Genomic DNA, 19840 nt, shown 5'->3' with positions numbered 1-19840 from the left:
AGGTCTTTGGGTTGTCAGCACAATTCTTTTCCACTTAATTACCAGAACTCTCTTTAGAGTCGTTGTCAATTTTATTCTATCTATCTATCTATCTATCTATCTATCTATCTATCTATCTATCTATCTCTATCTATCTATCTATCTACCTACCTACCTACCTATTTTTGGACATGTTTCAAGGAGGGATCAGTCCTTGGAGAGGGACGTCATGCTTAGGAAGATGGAGGGAAAGGACAGTGCCAGAGAGGAAAACCCTTGGTGAGATGGATTGATTCAGTGACTGAATTCAGTAGGTGTGTTAGAGACAATAAGATTGACAAAAATAGAGCAGGTTTAGAGCTTTTGTACATAGGATCGCTATGAGTTGATGGCACATAACAACAACAACAATATCTATCTATCTATCTATCTATCTATCTATCTATCTATCTATCTATCTATCATCATCATCATCTATCTATGAAGGTATATTCCACTGTGCTGAGAATAGGTACAATAGGGTTCCATGTTTGTAAATTATAACATGCTGGGCACAGGCTTCTTTTAATTTTTTAGGCTTCTTTTTATATATATACACACACATATATATAATTTTTATTGAGATTTAAATGAAAGTTTACTGAGAACTTGGATTTCCAATCATTCATTGTTGTATATTTTCCTCCCTACACCCTTCCCCAGTTCACTTTTCTCTTTAAAAATATTATTTCATTTTTGCACAATTTCCTCCCTCCCCTCAGTCCACTTTGCTATGCCCCTCTTATTCTGGACTGTTGTCATGCAAATAATAGCTAATCATATATTCCTTTTAAACAGTTCTTTCCTTCATCTGTTTCAGTGCTGTATACATTATTTATCCCCTCTTTTCTTCATTTCTCCCCAACATCCATGTCAGTTCTGTTTTGTAACAGTGGCATTATGCAATATTTGCCCTTTTGTGACTGAGATATTTCATTCAGTATAGTATTCTCCAAGGTCACCCATTTTGTATAATATTTTATGAGTTCCTTGTTTTTCAGTGCTATGTAGTATTGCACTTAATTGCACTGTGTGAGTATTTCACAGCTTCTCTATCCATTTGCTTGTTGATAGGCAGTTGGGTTGTCTCCAGCTCTTTGCTATTGTGAACAACACAGTTTGGGTGGCAGTTCTGGTTTCTTTAGGGTTGGCACAGACTTCTTTGTAAAATCCTCTCTCTGCTGCCCATTCACACAAAAGTAGCCCACCCTTCTCCCAGTACTTATAATTGTCCCTCAGTGGAGCCTTCCTCAGTCTATTTACGCCTCTACTCTCAGCACACCCAAGCTCTCCCAGGAAGGGACTATGGTTCACTCCTGTGACTGGGGCCTTTTGCAAATGAACTGTGATTTTTGTTCTGTTTTCAGTTCAAAAGCATCAACCAAGGCAAGAAGACTAGTGTTGCCGACTCTATGCTGCGGATGCTGGAGAAGTATTCCCAGAACCTGGAGGACCTGGTCCAGGAGCGGACGGAGGAGCTGGAGCTGGAGAGACAGAAGACGGAAAGGCTGCTCTCACAGATGCTCCCTCCGTGAGTGGCCCTGGGGCCTGGGAGACCAGCCTCAGCTCTGAGCACGAGATGTCACAGGTGCTCAATATATCTGAGCTCCAAGAATCCATTCCATTCATACAATGTATTTTCATAGAGCCCTTTGCACATCCTAAGGAGCCCTGATGACACAATAGTTAAATCTCTGCTAGGAACCATGAAGTTGAGGCTTTGGATCTGCACAGTGGCTCCACCTGGCAGTTGGCTCCCATGAAAAATTACAGCCTACAAAACCTTATGGGAGCATTTCTACTCTGTCACATGGATTTGTTGTGAAATTGGCTTAATGGCACCCAACAACGACTCTCATGCACTAGGTGCTGTGCTGGGCTGGGCCCACAAATGTTGAATGTCTGCTGTCTCATATTCTTAGGAGAAAGGGCAGGTCCTGATGCCCCACCCAGGGCTTTCCCCCCAAGGATCTCTCTTTCACGTCTAAATTGTAAAGAAGAGATCTGTCCAGTTTGTGACTCTGACCGTTTCTCTCTCTTCAGGTACGTGGCTGAATCTCTGAAAATGGGGGCAACTGTGGAGCCTGAGTACTTCGACCAGGTTACAATATACTTCAGTGACATTGTGGGCTTTACCACCATCTCAGCCCTGAGTGAGCCCATTGAGGTGGTTGGCTTCCTCAACGACCTCTATACCTTGTTCGATGCTGTCCTGGGCAGCCATGATGTATATAAGGTGAGGGTCCTAGGAAGCTGGCATTCATCCAACCTTCCTTCCTCTTTGTTTCCAATGCCTTGTCTTCCATCTAATCATTTATGCGTTTGTAATAATATTGTTAGGTGACAAACTGTCTTCAAGCTCAATGACTTAATACATTTATTACTGTTCACAAGCCTGTGGGTCACCTGAAAAGATATGAATCTGAATCTGAGTGAACCAGACTCACTCCTGCGTCTGTGGGTGAGGTGGAGAGCGCTATTGATCCTGGCTGGACTCTCAAGATTTCTGGAGCCTTGGCTGGGACAATTCAGCCCTGGTTCATTGGTCCCTCCTCCTCTAGACAGGATGGTTTCCATGGTGGTGACAGGCCTCTGAGAAAGAGCAGGAGCACACAAACCTCCTGAGAGTTAAGTCGTGTCTTGGACACAGTGATATTTCTAATGCATTCTATTGGTCAATTCAGGTCATAAGACCAGCCCAGATTCAAGAGACCTAAAGCCCATCTCTTGGTGGAAGGAACTACAGTGTTATATTGCAGAGGGTGTGAATGGAGGAGGGAGAGTGTAGGCCTGTTTTACAATTAACTAGCTGCAACGTTCATTTATTCTTTGTTCACCTAGCCAGGTGTCCAATCATCTATCCTTTTAATAGGCTTTTGTGGAGAGGCTTTTCTGTGCCAATCCTGTGCAGATAAATGATAATGATAATTCACCATCAGAAAGAGAGAGAGGGCCAGAGGACAGCTGGATGGGTCATGATGGCTCAACGTGAAGTGGACCAGTGGGGAGGACAGGAAGGGGGTGGGAGTGCACTGGAGAGGGCTACATGGAGTGTTTAAGACCATCCATGATCTAAGCCCTTCACAATTCTCAATCCTGAGACACCATCCCTGCTCTCAGCTTTGTGAGACATAGAGGCAAATGTTATCCCTTCTCTGGAGCTCTGCTTCCCATGTGAAAAGCAGGGAAAAAGGACTCTGTTGCTTGTCGGTTCATAGACTAGTAGGAGGGTCCTGGGCTTCATGTGGAGTTCTAGGTCAACAGCGAGGGAGTGAGAGTGAAGAGCTTCCTGTCTTCTTCAGCTCTACACACACAGCTTTGGGAATTGTTCTGTCCTGCCCTGCCACTTGTTCTAGGAGCTGAGCTGAACTTTGGGCAGTGGAGGATAAGGAGGTCTCAGAACAGTCACACTCAAGTCCATTGACCTTAGTTTTTGCTTGTGACCCACCAGCCCCTTCCAGGCACAGAAGTGCAGGGAGGCGTGGACGGGGAAGCCATGACCAAAGGCTACAGCCAGTATGGACAAATATCTGGACAGGAAGTTCCAGAGGAGAGAGCTAACATTATGAGATGTGAGGTACTCTGCCTGCAGCATTATTTACATTATCCCAGCAATAATTGCCAACACTAAGTCCTTATCGTCCACTGGAAGTTGATTTAAAAGTTGTATATGTATTAAGCCATTTGATCACTGTAACAATTTTGTGAGGTAGGCACTGTTATCCCTAATTGTCAATGAGGATACTGTTGTCAACACTTATTGAGTGTTCAGTGTATACTAGAAGTTGATTTAAGTTGTGTATCGATCAATCCATTAAATCACCTGTGACTGAATTTATAGATGAGGAAATTGAAAAGATAATGGTTAAGTGACTTGTCTAACAATATCCCCAGGGAGGTGTGGATGTTATATTTGATTCTAGGAATCCTGAGCCACGGTCACACATGACCCTGTCTCACCATACAATCCCTCAGGATACAGCCAGAGGTCCATGGGGCCCACGGGGCCTACAGGAATTGGTCCCACCTACGTCCCGACCTGCATCACCTTCCCATTTGCAGACCTCTGTGCTTCTCACACACACTTTGCTCTCTTGAATCACCAGGACTTTGCTCACGTGGTTCCCATCACCTGAACTCCACTTTGCCTCCTTTTTCCTGGTTGGCCTCGGGTTAGTTTTCTTGCCTCTCTGGAGTTTCTGTTTGACGTTCCCATAAGTCCCCCCAGACAGCATCTCTATACTAAGGTCCTACATGACTTCTACCCTAAACCATTCTGTCCCCAGTACCTGGCAATGTCCAGCACACAGTAAGCTATCAGGAAATACATGTTAAGTGGATAAGGAGCACACCACACCAGGGCTCAGAGAGGGGCATGACTTGCCGACAGGCACACGACTGGTAGATGGCAGGACCAGAACTAAAAAATCCTCACCACTGTTAAGTCAATTCTGACTCATAAGAACCTTCCATTGGATTTCTGAGGCTGTAACTCATTCAAGGAGGAGACTTCCCCTCTCTCTCTCCCTTAAAGCTACTGATGAATTTGAACGGCAGAGACATGCAGGCTTGGGGTTAGCAGCGCGATCCCTCTGGACATGCCCCTGGACAGCTAGAGCTAGACCCTGCAATGCCCATGGTGTCCCTCCACACAACATGACCCACACGTCTTGAGCCTCCACCATCACAAGGAGGAGCTCCTCTTGGGTCCCGTGTTCAGGACCCTGAGTCCTCACCCCAGCCTGCAGTTCCAACTCAGAAGTCACTGGTGCTGGCTGAGTTTCCCTCTAGTCTCCAGAGCTGCCAGGCCCCCTGGGCCCCAGGAAAATATTCCTCATCTTGGCTCTCTGAGCCCCACAGCTTTGATCTGCCCCTGACTCACCCCTGGCCTTGTCTCTTCCCCTCCTGCTAATCTTTTCTCACACATGTGTCCCTCCCAGCTCTGAATCACGCCTTCTGATGCGCTCTGAACTCCGGCCAAGAGGTCTGCATCTCTCTGGCAGAGTGCAATGAAAGAAAACAAGGCCCACACACCCGTCCAGATGTGGGGAAAGGGGCGGCCTGCTCCTCCTCATGTGTGAGTCTCTCATCACTCATGCTGGCCGCCTCGGTTTCCCCTCTAGCCCCGATGGAATCGGGTTACTCCTCTTTAATCCGGTCTGGGCTGGGAGGCAGCCAGGCAAACATTTCCTGGTTCGGTAGGAGTCTGAGGATTGCAGCATTCACTGAGTTAGCACTTTTATGGGCATAACTTCAGAGCAGAGCCCCTGTGGGCTGCAGGAGAGGAGACCCCCCGCCCAGGCCTCTCAATTCAGTCCTTGTGTTGTGGAATCCTGGGCAAATCATTTTGTCTCTCTGAGCCTCAGATACCTGATTTATAAAACAGGAATGAAAAGGCTTACTGCTTAGGATTGTTCTGTAGATTAGGTATGTGAGGGGAAGTGCTGTCCTTAATCCATCCATCCATCCATCCATCCATCCATCCATCCATCCATCCACTCAGCCAGCCATCCATCCAGCTGCACACCTGCCATGTCCCAGAGGACTGAGGCCTCCCTGAAAACACGGCACGGCACGGAGAGACACTGGCATTTGTTATGAAGAGGGCGGGCCAGACCTAGGGATTGTCAGAAGCTCTTTTTTCATGTTTTCAAGGCTGCTCAGAGATGGATCATGAGCTCCACTGGCTCAGAGAGGGAAGGTGACTGGTCCCAGGTCACACAGCATGGCAGTGATAATTAGAACTCCCATCTTGTGACAGAGCACGCACTGTTTTGTGTCCTTGAGAGCATTGCCTTTATGAGTCCCAGCTCCCATGGAGCAAGGCCTGTGTCCTGCTCTTTTACTGCCTTTGGTTGTGATGTCAACACTCTCTCCCTTCCAGTTAGGAACCAACTAGGAGATAGACAAAGGCGTCAGGTGGGTGTGGGGCTAGGTGTCTGCTCGGACAGAGGGTTTCCTGGCTGAATGGCCACCATGGCGCTTTCTGCTAGTCCCCCTGCCCACCTGGCCTGGGCCGGGGGCACTCACCTGAGGCCGAGCTGGCTATCCGCGCAGGGCACCACCCTGAGTTGCAGGCTGGCCAACCTGCTGGCCCACAGCAGGGTGGAGAGCAACAGGTCTCCAGAGATGCTTCCAGAAGGCAAGTCCAGGACCTAACACACTCATGCTGATCATGTGCAGGACCTGAGTAGAGCAAAAACTACACACAGCTGGCAAATCTGCCATAACAGGGCTCTGCAGCCAGACTGAAAAAGTTCAAATCCATTTACTCACTGTGCTATGTGACCTTGGCAAGCAGCTTAACGTCCTGTGTTTGTTCCCAACTCTAAAATGGCAATGACATCAGTACTTCCCTCTCAGGAGTCTTGTGGAATAAATAAAAAGGTTTGGAATGGTATCTGGAACCTAGTAAATACTCACTGCTGTCAAGCTGGTTCCTACACCTCGAGACTGCCGTTTGTGCTTCTGAAGCTGGAAATCTTTATGGGAAGAGACTGCCCATCTTTCTCTTATGCAGTGGCTGCCGGATTTGAACTGCTGACCTTTCAGTTAGCAGAGCAACACCTAACACAGCAGTATTTAGACCTTGTTGTTGTTATTGTTAGACCTTAGTTCTTCCAAATCTCACCAGTTGAACAAGGTGTTCTTCTTCTCTTGGACAGAAGAAGGGACAGAGAGAAAGGCAGTGGTTTATCATCTTTTTTCCCCCCATCACCATGAACTAGACAGTCACTCCTTCCTGTGGGAACCTCCACAGTGGGGTAACCTGATGACCTTTACCTCATCGTGTTACCTGCCAGCTTACTGGAGCTTGTGCTGGAGACAAGGGGGAACAGGAGGTGACAGTCCTGAGGAAGAGCATCATTGCTCATGGTTGATGATAGGAAGGTTATAGACTATATCGAGTGACAGCCTACCAGAGAGAGGAGTTAGATTTCAATAGACAGAGCCCAGGGGAGCACTGTAGGGAGAGGGCCCCGATCAAGGCCTGAAGGGACCAAGTGCTGAGTGTTTCTGTGGTGAATGGGAAATGGAGGGGGTTCCAGAGGGACTGCAGCCGGAGAGCTGGGGGCACCTGCCAGGGAAATAGATCAGGAAGTCTCAGCTATCAGGAAGCCCTCCTATGTCAGGTCATTTGTGTACATTTTAAACCATTGACTGTAACCACCAAACCCAGGTGTCTGAGTGAGACTTCATGTGATTAGGGGACATGACTTCCTGGAGGAGGGGGTAAAGAACAGCCCCCGTGAGGAGCAGAGCCCCTAGGCAGGAGGGGATAGTCGGTGAGAAGGCATTTAGTGAATTATAGCACGTGCTGTGAGCTTCTGACCAGTGCTAGAGGAAAGAAGTGGCTGCCAGAGAGTAAACCACCCCAGGCATGGGGTGGGCGGGAGATGGGGAGCAGGGAATGCTGGTGGCAGCTGTGGGGGGGGGGAGTGTGTGAGCTGGAACTCCCCTGGAGAGGGGAAAAGGTGGGGAGGGGAGCCGAGTCCTCATCTTCCCCTGGCTGGACTGCTCTGTGGGCGAGGAGATGGCCATGGCTCATTCACAGCCGGATCCCCAGTGCCTACAAGAGAGGCTGGAGCAGAGAGTGTTCAAGAAAGGGTTGAAATCTAGGATGCAGAACTGAAAGCAGCAGGTGAAATGTCACATTTTGATTCAATTCAACTTTTGGAAATAAGCGTTCTCTAAAGAGAGAAGCAGCTGCCTCACAAAGGAGGGAGCTTCCTAGGGGTGTGAGCCAGTCAGGCAGCCACTGGGGCTCTGGGAGGTAGAGGGGGTAGTCTGTAAAGTCCCAATTCTGATTCTGTCTTATCTAAACATACTAGCGAAGGAAATAATAACGAGCACAACAGAAAAGGATAATGATGATGATAAAGACATCAGCCTCGACTAACTGAGCATCAGTGATATGTCTCTGGCTGTTTCACCTCTAATATTTACTCAATAGAAGAAGAAACTGGGACTCACATATGGAAAGTGGTCTGTTCAAGATCAATGACAGTGTCTGGTTTTGAATCTGCATCTGATTTCAAAGCCTGCATTCTTTGTGGTGCACCAGGAAGGGCCAAAAGGCTTTGGAATATGGGAGGTGTTGAAACCATCTGCACTTTCCCCAGCAGAGCTCTGCTCTGTCTCTGTGGAATTATGCAGATGACGAGGCCAGGTTGACTGGGGTGGGGTGGGGGTAAAGGACATAAGAAAGACCATGGTTATGTACAGTATAGACAAAACTGATCTGAAATTTACAATCCAATTGTACTAAAGTTCCTGAAATTGGAATCTGGCAGAAAAGGCACTATGGTCTGGAGAGCACAGGTGCTCCCAAGAGGTAGCCTTGAACAGAATAAGGAGCAGGCCAGAGGGAGTGGGCTCCCATGCTCGCCAGTGAAGGCTGTGGTTTCTAGGTGGAGACCATCGGAGATGCCTACATGGTGGCATCGGGGCTTCCCCGGCGCAATGGAGGCCGCCATGCAGCTGAGATCGCCAATATGGCACTGGACATCCTTAGCTCTGCTGGCAACTTCCGGATGAAGCATGCTCCCGACGTGCCCATTCACATCAGAGTTGGGCTGCACTCAGGTACCGACTGGGGCCACGGGGTGACGGGCCAGACCATCCCTCCTCCCCTCGCTGGCATACTGGCTGGCTTTCCCCGACTAGTGTGTTTCCTGAATTCTGAGATTCTAAAACTCTAAGGCATCGTACTCTCCCTTCCAGTTTGGATTCAACTGAGAGATAGATAGTTGGAGAAACCAGGAGGTGAAAGGTTAGGTATCATCTGTAGAAACTTGGGAAAGCAGTCTGGATGAGCGATCCCCATGGAACTTTCTACAACTTCCTCCCCTTCCTGCAGTCTAGACCTATGAGGCAGTGTTTGATAGGGATGGAATGTTTGATAGGGAAAAAAATACAGTTATTTTAAGGTTCTAAGATATAACTGGGCACTCTGGTGGCCTAATGAGAAGAAGCTGCGCTGCAGTCCTGAAGGCAGGTGTTTCAAATTCACCAGATGCCCTGTGGGAGATGGATGGACAATCTCCTCCCATGCAATTAACTGCACCTGAAAACATACTAAAGGGTCAGCTGGGATCAGTTCTGACTCTAAGGTACACAACAACATGTTATCGGGAGCTCTGGTAGATTAGCGGTTAAAGAGTTAGTCTGGTAACCCAAAGGCGTATGGTTTGAATCCACCAGCTAGCTGCTCCTCAGGGAAAAAGATGGTCAGTTTCCTCCCATGGGTGGAAAATCTGCTGAAAACCTGCTGGTGGGTCAGCTCTGATTCGACAGCACGTGACAACAAGGTGTTACAAAGAAGAGAATCTTCACTGTTCTTATTTGCATATCTCTCTCTCTCCCTGTCTCTTTCCGCCTCTTTCTGTATCTTTTTGTCTCAGCACCTGTCAAGTCCATGTTGAGGGGTCCATAGCTGATAGCATAGTCAAGATAGAAACAGAACAAAAATGTCTGCTGATATGGGTCTGGGAGAAACTTCAAGGCCACTAATATATTCTTCTCATGACCAGACCCCACCCCATTCACCCTACATAGTTTCCCTCTCCTAGGGTATGAAGTCCAGGTTACCCAAGGTGGCCCTCGAGGTCCTCGCTAACCTCTCTGACCTCATCTGCTAGCACTCCCCATCTAGCTGTCTGTGCGTAGTCACCGCTTGCCCTTTCCCATGGACACATGGGCTCTGAACCTGCTCTCCCTGCCCACCCATTTTCCCATCTTTCTAGACAGAGCTCATGAATTGCATGCAGGAAGTCTTCCGGTCTGAGCCAGAGTCCCTTTTCTGGGCTAGCACAGTCTTGGTACTTCCCTCACACAGCAGAGATCACAGTTTACATCTCAATCCAGCATCTGTACAGGAATCACCATCTCTGTCCATTGAGACGACTCCATCCTCAACCCTCAAGCTTCTGTCCAAGATGCAGGGTGGAAAAGGGCAGTATGAGGTGTGGCTGGGGGTGGGGAGATAAAGGCTGTCGCAGGACCTCACTTTGATGTAGGGCCTGCTGGAGCTTACTGGGCCTATTGGGTTGCAGGGCCCTGTGTGGCAGGGGTCGTGGGCCTTACCATGCCCAGGTACTGCCTCTTTGGAGACACTGTCAACACTGCCTCCCGGATGGAGTCCACAGGCCTACGTGAGTAAGCTCATCATTCTGTCCCTCTGAGAGGGAAGTTACCCTCTTTCTCCATGACCTCTGAAACAGTGCGTAGTAACCAAATCACCACCTGGTGCCAACGAACCCTAGCTGCCAATAATGCAGCTTTAAGGAGATGATGCATGTCAATGGTCTTTTTCATTTTCCACTGTCATGTTTGCAATTCATCGAGACAGCAATGACTCAAGAGGCAGGAAAACTGGCTGGCTTAGTGGTATTCAACAAAATGTTTTTCCTTTGGGCCTTGGTTTCCCCATCTTTCCAGTCTTTGTTCTCATTTTATCTTGCTTTCTCAATTTGTTTGGAATGCCCTTTTAGGCAGACGCTACTCTGATGGCTTGGTTGAGGAGCTGCAAAGGTTGAGGGTCTAAGACAAAATTTGTCTCTAGATTGCTAGTTTGTTTGCTCCTGAATGTTCAGTACAAAATGTGGCTGCCTTGTGGGGACTTCAAAAAAGAGTTCTACTCTTAAAAGAATTTGAGAACGGCTTACGTGCACTGACTCTGTCTTCAGAGCCTCCCCTACAAGTGAATTTATGTTACCAGGGCTTCTGGCTTTATTCTGCATTCCCATAACACTCAATATATTCACTTTGCTTTCCCGGGAATCTCTATGTTCATGACCAACTATCTGTTAACAGGGTGAGAAGGCCAGAAGAAGGATATTGTGGAAACCAAATTGTACATGTGATTGACTGGAAGTGGGAGTGTTATAGACCCGTAATGATTTTACCAAACAGTAAGTCCACTGCTGCCAGGTGCTGACTTGATCCCTTTTCTTCTTAGCATACAGAATTCACGTCAGTCGAAACACTGTCCAGACATTGCTTAGCTTGGATGAAGGCTACAAAATCGACATCAGAGGAAAGACTGAGCTGAAGGTGAGAGAATTTGTTTTCTGGGATTTATGGGGAAAGTCTCAGTCCAGTTTCTATGGATGATAGGAGAGGTTTCCATCTGATTGGTGTGGTTCAAGGAAAGCCTACCTAGAGTTGCGGTGGAGCAGAATGCTTTTGTATGGCTTCTCTGTTGCCCCGCAGTCCTCAAATCCTAAAGAAACATTTCTTCTTGAGAGCCACTCCCTACTTGGCTCCTTGTGAGGAGAAGCGCCAGGACAGAGAAATCACTTCTGTTGATGATTTCTGAGCAGCCTGCCAGCACACAACATAAATTAATGTGTACATCACTCATAGTAATTATGGAAGGAAGATCATTGTCCTAATTTCACAGATAAAAAAACAAAATTAGAGAGGCCAAGTGACTTGTCAAAAGTCATAAAACTTGAACTCTTGTGGCCTAGTGATGAGAAGCTGCACTGCAATCCCAGAGGTCCGCAGTTCAAGTCCACCAGATGCTCTGCTGGAGAAGGAGGGACAATCTCTTCCTGTACCAGTCAGATAAAATTTGACAGTACAAACAAGCAAAGATAATTTTTTAAAAAGTCATAGAACTTATAGCCCTGGTCTCAAAGCCTGTGCTGTTTCAATAGGACTGTTGGGCTCCTATTCAACCCTCAGAACCCTAGCCAGAAAACCAATTATTTCTAATCTCAACTCATCCTCCTTCCACCTTTCCCCCAACATTGACTATTATGCTTCTCTGTATACCTCCCAGTCCCATGAGCAGCCATCGGTGTTGTAAGTGCAACTTCAGGTTGTACTTATTTATGAATACCTCAGACAACAAGCTTCCAATAACCTCATTGCACAACCTCTGCATTCTTTGTTGATGTTTGATAAAGGTCATGGCAATATATTACTAAGAAACCTTTTTCTTCCCAGCCAACTCCCTCCCATTCTCCAGTTTCTCAGCTACAAGCAGGCCTGGTGGGATGCTGGAGCCACTCCAGCGTTTAGAGACCTAGAGCTTCACTGGGCTCCAGAATTTGGGAGCCCCTGGGACTCAGGTCATTACACTGTGGGGAACAGCAGTGATGTGCAGCTCAGAGAAGGGCAATGACTTGTCCATGGTCACACACCCAGCAAGGGCAGGCATATGTGGGACTCTTCTCTGAGTGGCCTGGGTCATGGGGAAGAGAGCTGGGGCAGTCAGGGCAGGTGGGTCTTATTAAAGAGACTGTGAACTGAGACTCCTGGGGACAGGATGGTGATGGCAGAGAGGGACATGGAGGGTAGAACTCTGACCTTAGGTGCAGGTTAACCTAGGGACCTCCAAAGAGCAGCACCGCTCCTGAACGTGCTGCCTGGGATGTGATATGGAGTCTCTAGACTGGCCAGCCCTCACCACAGTGCCACTCACGTCCCTTTACTCCCAGCTCCTGGACAGCTGTGTCTCTATCTCAGGAGAGGCTGCCAGGTGGTGACAGTTGTAATGAAGCACGTATCACAAAATCCTGGGATCCTTGGCTCCTACAGTAAGGAAGAGCTGCGGCATCTGCTGGGCCAGTGCAGCATCCCCTTTGGAGCGGAAGACTCCAAGGACCAGCTTTGTTTCTCCTTGTTGGCCCTCTATGAATCTGTACAGAATGGAGCCAGAGCTAGACAGCCCCCACCTCATCTCACAGGGGGTAAAATCTACAAAGTGTGCCCCCATCAGGTTGTATGTGGTTCTAAGTACCTTGTTCGAGGCGAGAGTGCCCGTGACCATGTAGATCTGCTTGCCTCTTCCCGCCATTGGCCCCCTGTCTACGTGGTAGATATGGCCAGCCCTGTGGCCTTGTGTGCTGACCTCTGCTATCCAGAGCTGACCAACCAGATGTGGGGAAGGAACCAGGGCTGTTTTTCCAGCCCCATGGAGCCACCTGTGAGTGTATCCTGCCCAGAGCTCTTGGACCAGCACTATACCGTGGACATGACGGAATCGGAGCACTCTGTCCAGCATCCAGTCACCAAGACGGCCACATGGCACATTGTCGATGCAGACACACAGCCCAGTCCTGGCGACCCCAGTGCAGAGCACCACTCCCTGACCCTGTGCCCCGAGCTGGCACCCTACACCAACATCCTGGCTTCCATGGCAGATAGCAAACCACACAGTATTCGCCAGCGGCCTGTTGCCTTTGACAATGCCACCCACTATTACCTCTACAACCGCCTCATAGACTTCCTCACCAGCCGGGAGATTGTCAACCGGCAGATCCACGACATTGTGCAGAGCTGCCAGCCTGGTGAGGTGGTCATCCGGGACACACTCTACCGCCTGGGAGTGGCTCAGATCAAGACGGAGACGGAGGAGGAGGGTGAGGAAGAGGAGGTTGCCGCAGTGGTAGAATAAGCCACTTAGTCTATTGTACAGGGATTGCACCATCTCTCTGAAGCCATAGTGCGGGCCTTGCCTGAGGCAGATCATCCAGGAAAATGGCAGAAGTGTTTGCCTGTGGGGAGGGCCTCTGGCTACTAGGACTGACCAAAGAGCTTCCATTTCCTGAGCAAAGAGGAGCCCAGGTTCCTTGGCCCTGCACTCTGTCATCCCACAGGGTGTGAGGAGCAGCACCAAGAAACCCTTCACTGGCCCTGAGAGCACCTGGGGCATAGAGTATGTTCAGCAGGAGGGAAGAAGACTGAGGGAAAGGCTGGTGGCTAGTGGGGCATCCCCAGGGGCAGGGCAGAGATTCTAGAACTAGATGGGAAGGCTGCTAAGGCATCTCTTTCCTCCTCTGAGCAATCATTTCCAGCCCTTGTAGCCATGTGTGTTCCTTAGTCTGTTGCCTTTGATTTGGGGTCTTGTGAGCCTCATCAGCTCTAGGAGTTCTGTTGAGCACTGATTATCCCCAGGGGAGGGATGCATTTGTCTGAAGTTTGTAAGTGGCACACTGGGGAATCTGTGGAGGGAGAAAAGCCACAGCTCTTCCAGGACTCCTCTGCCCTGAGCTGTGAGGAAGAACGTTCCCTCCCTCCTTTCCCTGGCTGCTACTGCTGCCTCCTACATCCTCTTGGGCCATGGATTCTCACCACAGAAGGGATGTGGTCCATGGTCATGACACAGCCTGGCAGCAGTAGGAAAAATTCCCTTCTGTGAAGGGGAAGCAGACTGGGCCGCAAGGAAACAGCGGGACTGGTTCAAGTGCCCAAGGTTTGCTAGGGCACGGGAATTGGCCGTGTGTTACTTAATTTATTAAGAGGAGTGGAGTAGGTGGCTTTTTTCCCCCTCCCTCTTCCCCTAACAAGAATAAAGTTTATTAAATTATGAAAAAAAAAAATCCTGGGATCCTAACAGCGCAGATTTCAGTTCTGGAATTCAGGATTCATTAGTTATTGGCCTAACAGTTAAATAGAGAGCTCTGGTGGCTTAGTGGTAAGGAGTTGCACTGCCAATTCAAAGACATGCAATTTGAATCCACCAGGTGCCCTGCGGGAGAAAAATGGGCAATCTCTTCCCTGCTATTTACAGCCTCTGAAAACCTGCTGGAGAGTCAGCTATGAGTCAGTTTCAACTTGATGGTACACAAGAACAAAAACAACTAAATATTAATGTATTCAATCCTAACATGTTCAATAACTCTCTGAGGTACTGAGAAAGTAAAGATGTGGAGAGGTGACGTCACTTGGCCAAAATCACAGTTAGTCAAGTGGCAGAGATAGGATTTGAACCCAGACAGTTTGACTGCAGCCTCTCCGCCACCTGAGATAATGGAATTAACGCAGCTCTGGTTTTGCTCTTCAGCCTAAGGAGATTGCATGGGGAGAGGCCTTTCACCCTTCTCTGCTCTCTCTTCAGGGAAAGGGCATAGAGGAAACCTATTGGCTGTCAGGGAAGGCCGGCTTCTCCAGACCCCTTCCTACACCAATGGAGATCAAGCCTGGGTGAGTGAAAATCCCCTGCCATTCATCCTGACTCAGTGATTCCACAGGACAGAGTAGAACTGCCCCACACGGTTTCCAAGGCTCTAAATCTTTTTTGGGTCTGGCTGCCACGTCTTTCTCTCACAGAGTGGCTGATTGATTCAAACCTTTTAGTTAGCAGCCCAACACTTAATCCACTGCACCACCAGAGTTTCTTGGTGAGGAAAGTGGAGTTCTCCAAAAATCTAGATTTTTTTTTAAATGTTCTCTAGTTTAATTAATTTTTATCACAACTGAAGTATTACTTGCTGGTGTGGAAAGAGCTCTGATGTAGACTATAGGGAGTTGCACTGCTATCCCAAAGCCAACTCTTCTCTGGCAGTTCAAATCTACCAGCTGCTCCATGCAGAGAGATGGGCAATCTCCTCCCTTGTGATTTACAGCCCACTCAAGGGTCAGCAGTGAGTGGGTCTGACTCGACAGCAATGAGAGTGAAAATTCAAAATTGCTCAAAGATGAAAACAACCATTCTTTGTTCACTCCTGAGAAACCACCACTCTAACATTTTCAGCATCTTTCCTCTCAGCCTGTTTCTAAGGCCTTTGGCTCCGATGAGATCTTCTTACATTCTGATCTGCGCTCTCCACTTGGTGTCCTGAGCACCTTCCCAAATTGCTTGGAGCACATTGTAAACATGCACAGTGATTGTCTCAGCATTGCAACATGTGGGCATGCCATGAAGTGCCCAATCTTTCTCTTATATTGAGCATTTAGAAGCGTTGTATGCTAAGCTGACTAGGCCTCAACTGATAACTACTCTTGTGCATTTGTCAACATTCAGATAATTTCCTTAGACCAGAAATCTATAGATCAAAGGGCTTCCTCCCACATTTTAGAGGCCTCTAAAAAAGAGAGCTTGTACCTGGCCAGCAGAGTTCAGCCCTTCCTATGTCTTTTTCTTGTTGTGTGCCATTGAGTTGGAACCAACTCATAGCTGACCCTCCAGCAGGTTTTCAGAAGTAGTAAATCACACAGGAGGAGATTGCACATCCTTCTTCCACAGAACAGCTGGTGGATTAAAAAACTTGCCTTTGGGATTATAGCACAGCTTTCTACCACTAGACCACCAGAGCTCCCTATGTCTTCTGGAACCCAATTTCCTCCCTAAGGGGACAGTTATATTGTTTTACTCCAATGTACTGTTCCTCACACCATTCCTCCGTAGTAGGGACAGTCCCAGCAGGTGGGGCTCAAGGAGCACAGATGTTGCCAACTGTTGCGAACAACAGGGTCATTTCTAGCAGAAAGACCTCAGGGACCTCGGAGGCCAATAAGCTTATCCCACCCATGAGGAGGCTGCACCCAGAGATGGGCAGGGCCTCCTGGAGTCCCACAGCATGATTATATCAGGGTGTGAGCCTGAGTCCAAGTTTGCTGTCATCTTGTCTGGATTTTCCCCTTCAGTGGGACTTCCGACTGGTTCCTCCAAGCATTCCCAGGATGTCCCCTTCTATTGTGTGGGATACATGTGGACATCCTGGGAAGGTGACCAGAGCTGAAGCGTCATTCAAGGGGCAAACACAGAAAGCTGGTCATAATTACCTTTCTGCACAGATATCAGGCTGCCTCAAGTTCAGGGACCCTAGAGAACAGGGGACAGAGCAATGCTGAAGGCAGAGATTTTCCTGTTCATTCATCTGAGTGCCCCACACACAATGGATTCCAGGGAGGGATGGAGGACAGAAAGGGAGAGATGGGCAGACTGGCACACAAAGGAGCCTGCAGGGTATAGAACACACAGACTGCATATAAACAAGGGCATAACAACCTCCTGGATACACAACCAACTTATGCCTACCAAGAGGTACCCCCAGCCTAGGCCCTTCAGCTTTTAGACAGTCTGTGCCTGAGCTGGTGCTGAGGGAGCAGCGTGGTGTGAGGACAGGGCTCAGGCCTGGGCACTGACTGCTGGTGTACCTTGGTTCCTTTTCTTCCTGGGGCTTGGCTCCAAGGGCCCTTCTAGTAATTATGTGAGAGCCCAATTCTCTTCCAACTGCTCTTCATGCAGCTGCAAAATTCCTGCAGGGTCTGGCCTCTTGTTCTTCACCTCCCCCTACTCATCACCTGCTCTAGGCCTTTTTCACTATTCCTTAAAACATGCCAACCCCAGGGCCCTTGCTCATGCTCTTCCCTGGACCCCGAGTGCTTATCCTTTGCAGGCCAGGTCTCTTTCTATCATACAGTTTTCAAATGCCCAGTTCCTGCTGTCACCCTCTAGCCCATCTCTCAGCACTGTGGTCTCCACGTTGTTGTTAAGTGCTATCAAACAGATTTCTTTTTTTTACTCATAGTGGCCCTATGTGACAAAATAGAACTTCCCCAGAGGGTTTTCTAGGCTATAATCTTTATAGAAACAGGCCACCAGCTCTTTGGCCTGTGACATGAGTGAATGGACTCAAACCATCAACCTTTTCATCAACAGTCAAGCATTTAACCATTGCATCACCAGGGCTCCCTGTGGTTTTTGTAGCACATAGAAATAACTGTAGCCTGATAATACTCATGGACATGCTGCTGGGACATTTCCCAGACATGTAAGCTTCGTGAGATCCCGGATAGCTAGTGCACTACCTGGCGGTCCACCAGTGACCAGCGCATAGGGAACAGAAACTAAAGCCAGCAGGGTTCTCTCTGTGTAGGTGGTAGGAAGCCCAGTCTCCAGCACTCCTGGCCACCCCATCCTGTGATTGGAACTGGGGATCTGGCGGCCATTTGTCATCTCCAGTTTCTTCAGCTGATGATTTTTCCACTCCTGGGTGGAAACTTTAGAAGGTGCCAGAGATGTTTCCATCTTCTCTGCTCAGGGAGGGAGGTGATTATTGAAGGTTAGCCCCAATGAGCACCACTTAACTTGAGAACCTGCCTGTCAAAACACCTAGACACGAGAGCTTATAAACTCATGGAGGTGTGGCTCACGCACGCACACACGTGCACACACAGTACTCATCAGGACCATCAGATACACATGGCAACAGCATCACACGCCCGCCACTCGCCTGGAAAGAGATCACAGGCGAACTCGCGCGCGCGCACACACACACACACACACACACACAATCTGGAGACGGCTCGTTGGTTCTCAGTGCTGGTGGAGGGGAATCTGTTTTGTGTTCACAGGCAGTTACTAAATTTTCACTTGAATTGTGTGTTCTAGCTACTTTTTGTTTGTTTTCTTAAGAAGTATTCCTAAAGATACATTTTATTCTCATTCTAGGTTATTTTCTATATCTGCAGAAATTAATTTGAGCCTATTTTTAAAATCTGGGGGTGTTTGGGAGGCTGTTGTAGATCAGGAAAGGGGACAAATGCCCCGCTCTCCTATGAAGCCGTGCACATAGGAGTGTCTCCACAAGCCACAGAGACTCTTGGAACAGTGGCCCTTTCTCTGGCATCTACCCCTGCCAGGTCTCTGTGAGGCCAAGCTGTCACCTGGAGCCTGTGCTTGACTCTGTGAAGGCAATGCCCCAGCTCGCATTAGTCTCCTAGGGCTGCTATCCCAAAGCATCACAAGTGGGTGGCTGGGAACCACACAGATGTGTTGTCTCACAGTTCTGGACGGTCATGTACAAAGTCAGAGTTTCAGCTGGGCTGAGCTTTCACTTTCAACAAGGCTTTGGGGGTGATTCTTTCTTATCTCTCCCACCCTCTCAGTGCCAGTCAGAGGGGAGCCTGTCTCCTCCTCACATGGGGCCTTCTGACTGTGTCTCTTCTCTTTTGTGAAGACATCACTCATACTGGATTAGGAACCACCTACAATCTCATGGTGACCAAACACATCTTCAAAGACCCCTTTTCCCCAAACAAGGTCACATTTATATATTTGTTGTTGTTGTTATGTGCCATCGAGTTGCCTACAACTTACAGCGACCCTATGTACAATAGCCCTAAACCCTGCTCTATCCCTTGCCAATCTTATTGTCTTTGATATACCTATCTCCATTACCCCAGTGACTGAATCAATCCATCTCATCGAGGGTCTTCCTCTCTTGCACTGTTCTTCCAAACTTCTAAGCAGGATGTCCCTCTCCAAGGACTGGTCCCTTCTTGTAACATGTCCAAAGTATGTGAGATGAAGCTTCAGAATCCTTGTCTCCAAGGAGTAGCCTGGTTTAACCCTCTCTAGGACAAACTTGTTGGTTTTCCTGGCAATCCATGGTATATTCAATACTCTTCTCCAGCACCACTGTTAAAAGGCATCAACTCTTCTTCTATCATCCCTAGTCATTGTCCAGCTCTCTGGTGAATAGCAAGAAATTGCAAAAATCATGACCTGTATCAGGCACACCTTAGTCTTCAGACTGACATCATTGCTTTTTAGTACTTTGGAGAGGTCTCTGACAGCAGACTTTATCGTTGCCATTCTTCTTTTAATTTCCTGATTACCAAGAGTGTTGATTGTAGAGCCAAGCAAACTGAAGCTGTTGACAATCTCAATCCCAGATGTTAACTAAGATGTCAGTCTATTTTTTCAGTAGGGAACAATCACATCCATTACTCAGCTCTATCTCTCTCTCCAAAAAGAGTCTTGGTGGAGCAACAGTTAATCTCTAGGCTGCTAACCAAAAGGTTGGAGGTTTGAACCTACTCAATGGCTCAGTGGGGGAAGGATGTGGTGAGCTGTTCCTGTACTTGGTCACGTGGGGCCACTCTGAGTCAGGCTCTCAGTGGCATTTATCAACTTTCCCTGAACACCTGTGGGCAGCAAATGAGAAAATGAAAGTGATTGTAAGGTGAAAGTCCAGAGACCCCACTTAGAATTTGCATAATGCCCAGAGAGCTCCTGAGCCTCTCACCCACCACCTCAGGTGCCCCAGAGTCACATCCTGGAAAGAGGCAGACTGAGGTT

General features: G+C 48.3%; 1 protein-coding gene across 1 annotated transcript in view; it reads left to right on the top strand.

The window, feature by feature from the left end:
- LOC102857208 (olfactory guanylyl cyclase GC-D-like) overlaps positions 1-19840 on the top strand; it is a 42015-nt gene that overhangs the window by 21836 nt on the left and 339 nt on the right. The window contains exons 12-17 of the mRNA XM_006882924.1: positions 1386-1549; positions 2062-2254; positions 8430-8604; positions 10074-10172; positions 10979-11073; positions 14870-14955. Coding sequence (XP_006882986.1) covers positions 1386-1549; positions 2062-2254; positions 8430-8604; positions 10074-10172; positions 10979-11073; positions 14870-14955 — 812 coding nt within the window. The remainder of the gene's footprint in view (positions 1-1385; positions 1550-2061; positions 2255-8429; positions 8605-10073; positions 10173-10978; positions 11074-14869; positions 14956-19840) is intronic.

This window comes from Elephantulus edwardii, unplaced genomic scaffold (assembly GCF_000299155.1).
Source record: "Elephantulus edwardii isolate Elephantulus edwardi_28Jun2011 unplaced genomic scaffold, EleEdw1.0 scaffold00025, whole genome shotgun sequence".
In the NCBI taxonomy this organism is placed as follows: Eukaryota; Metazoa; Chordata; class Mammalia; order Macroscelidea; family Macroscelididae; genus Elephantulus; species Elephantulus edwardii.
The sequence above is the reverse complement of the archived record's forward strand: the minus strand, read 5'-3'. Positions and strand labels throughout refer to the sequence as shown.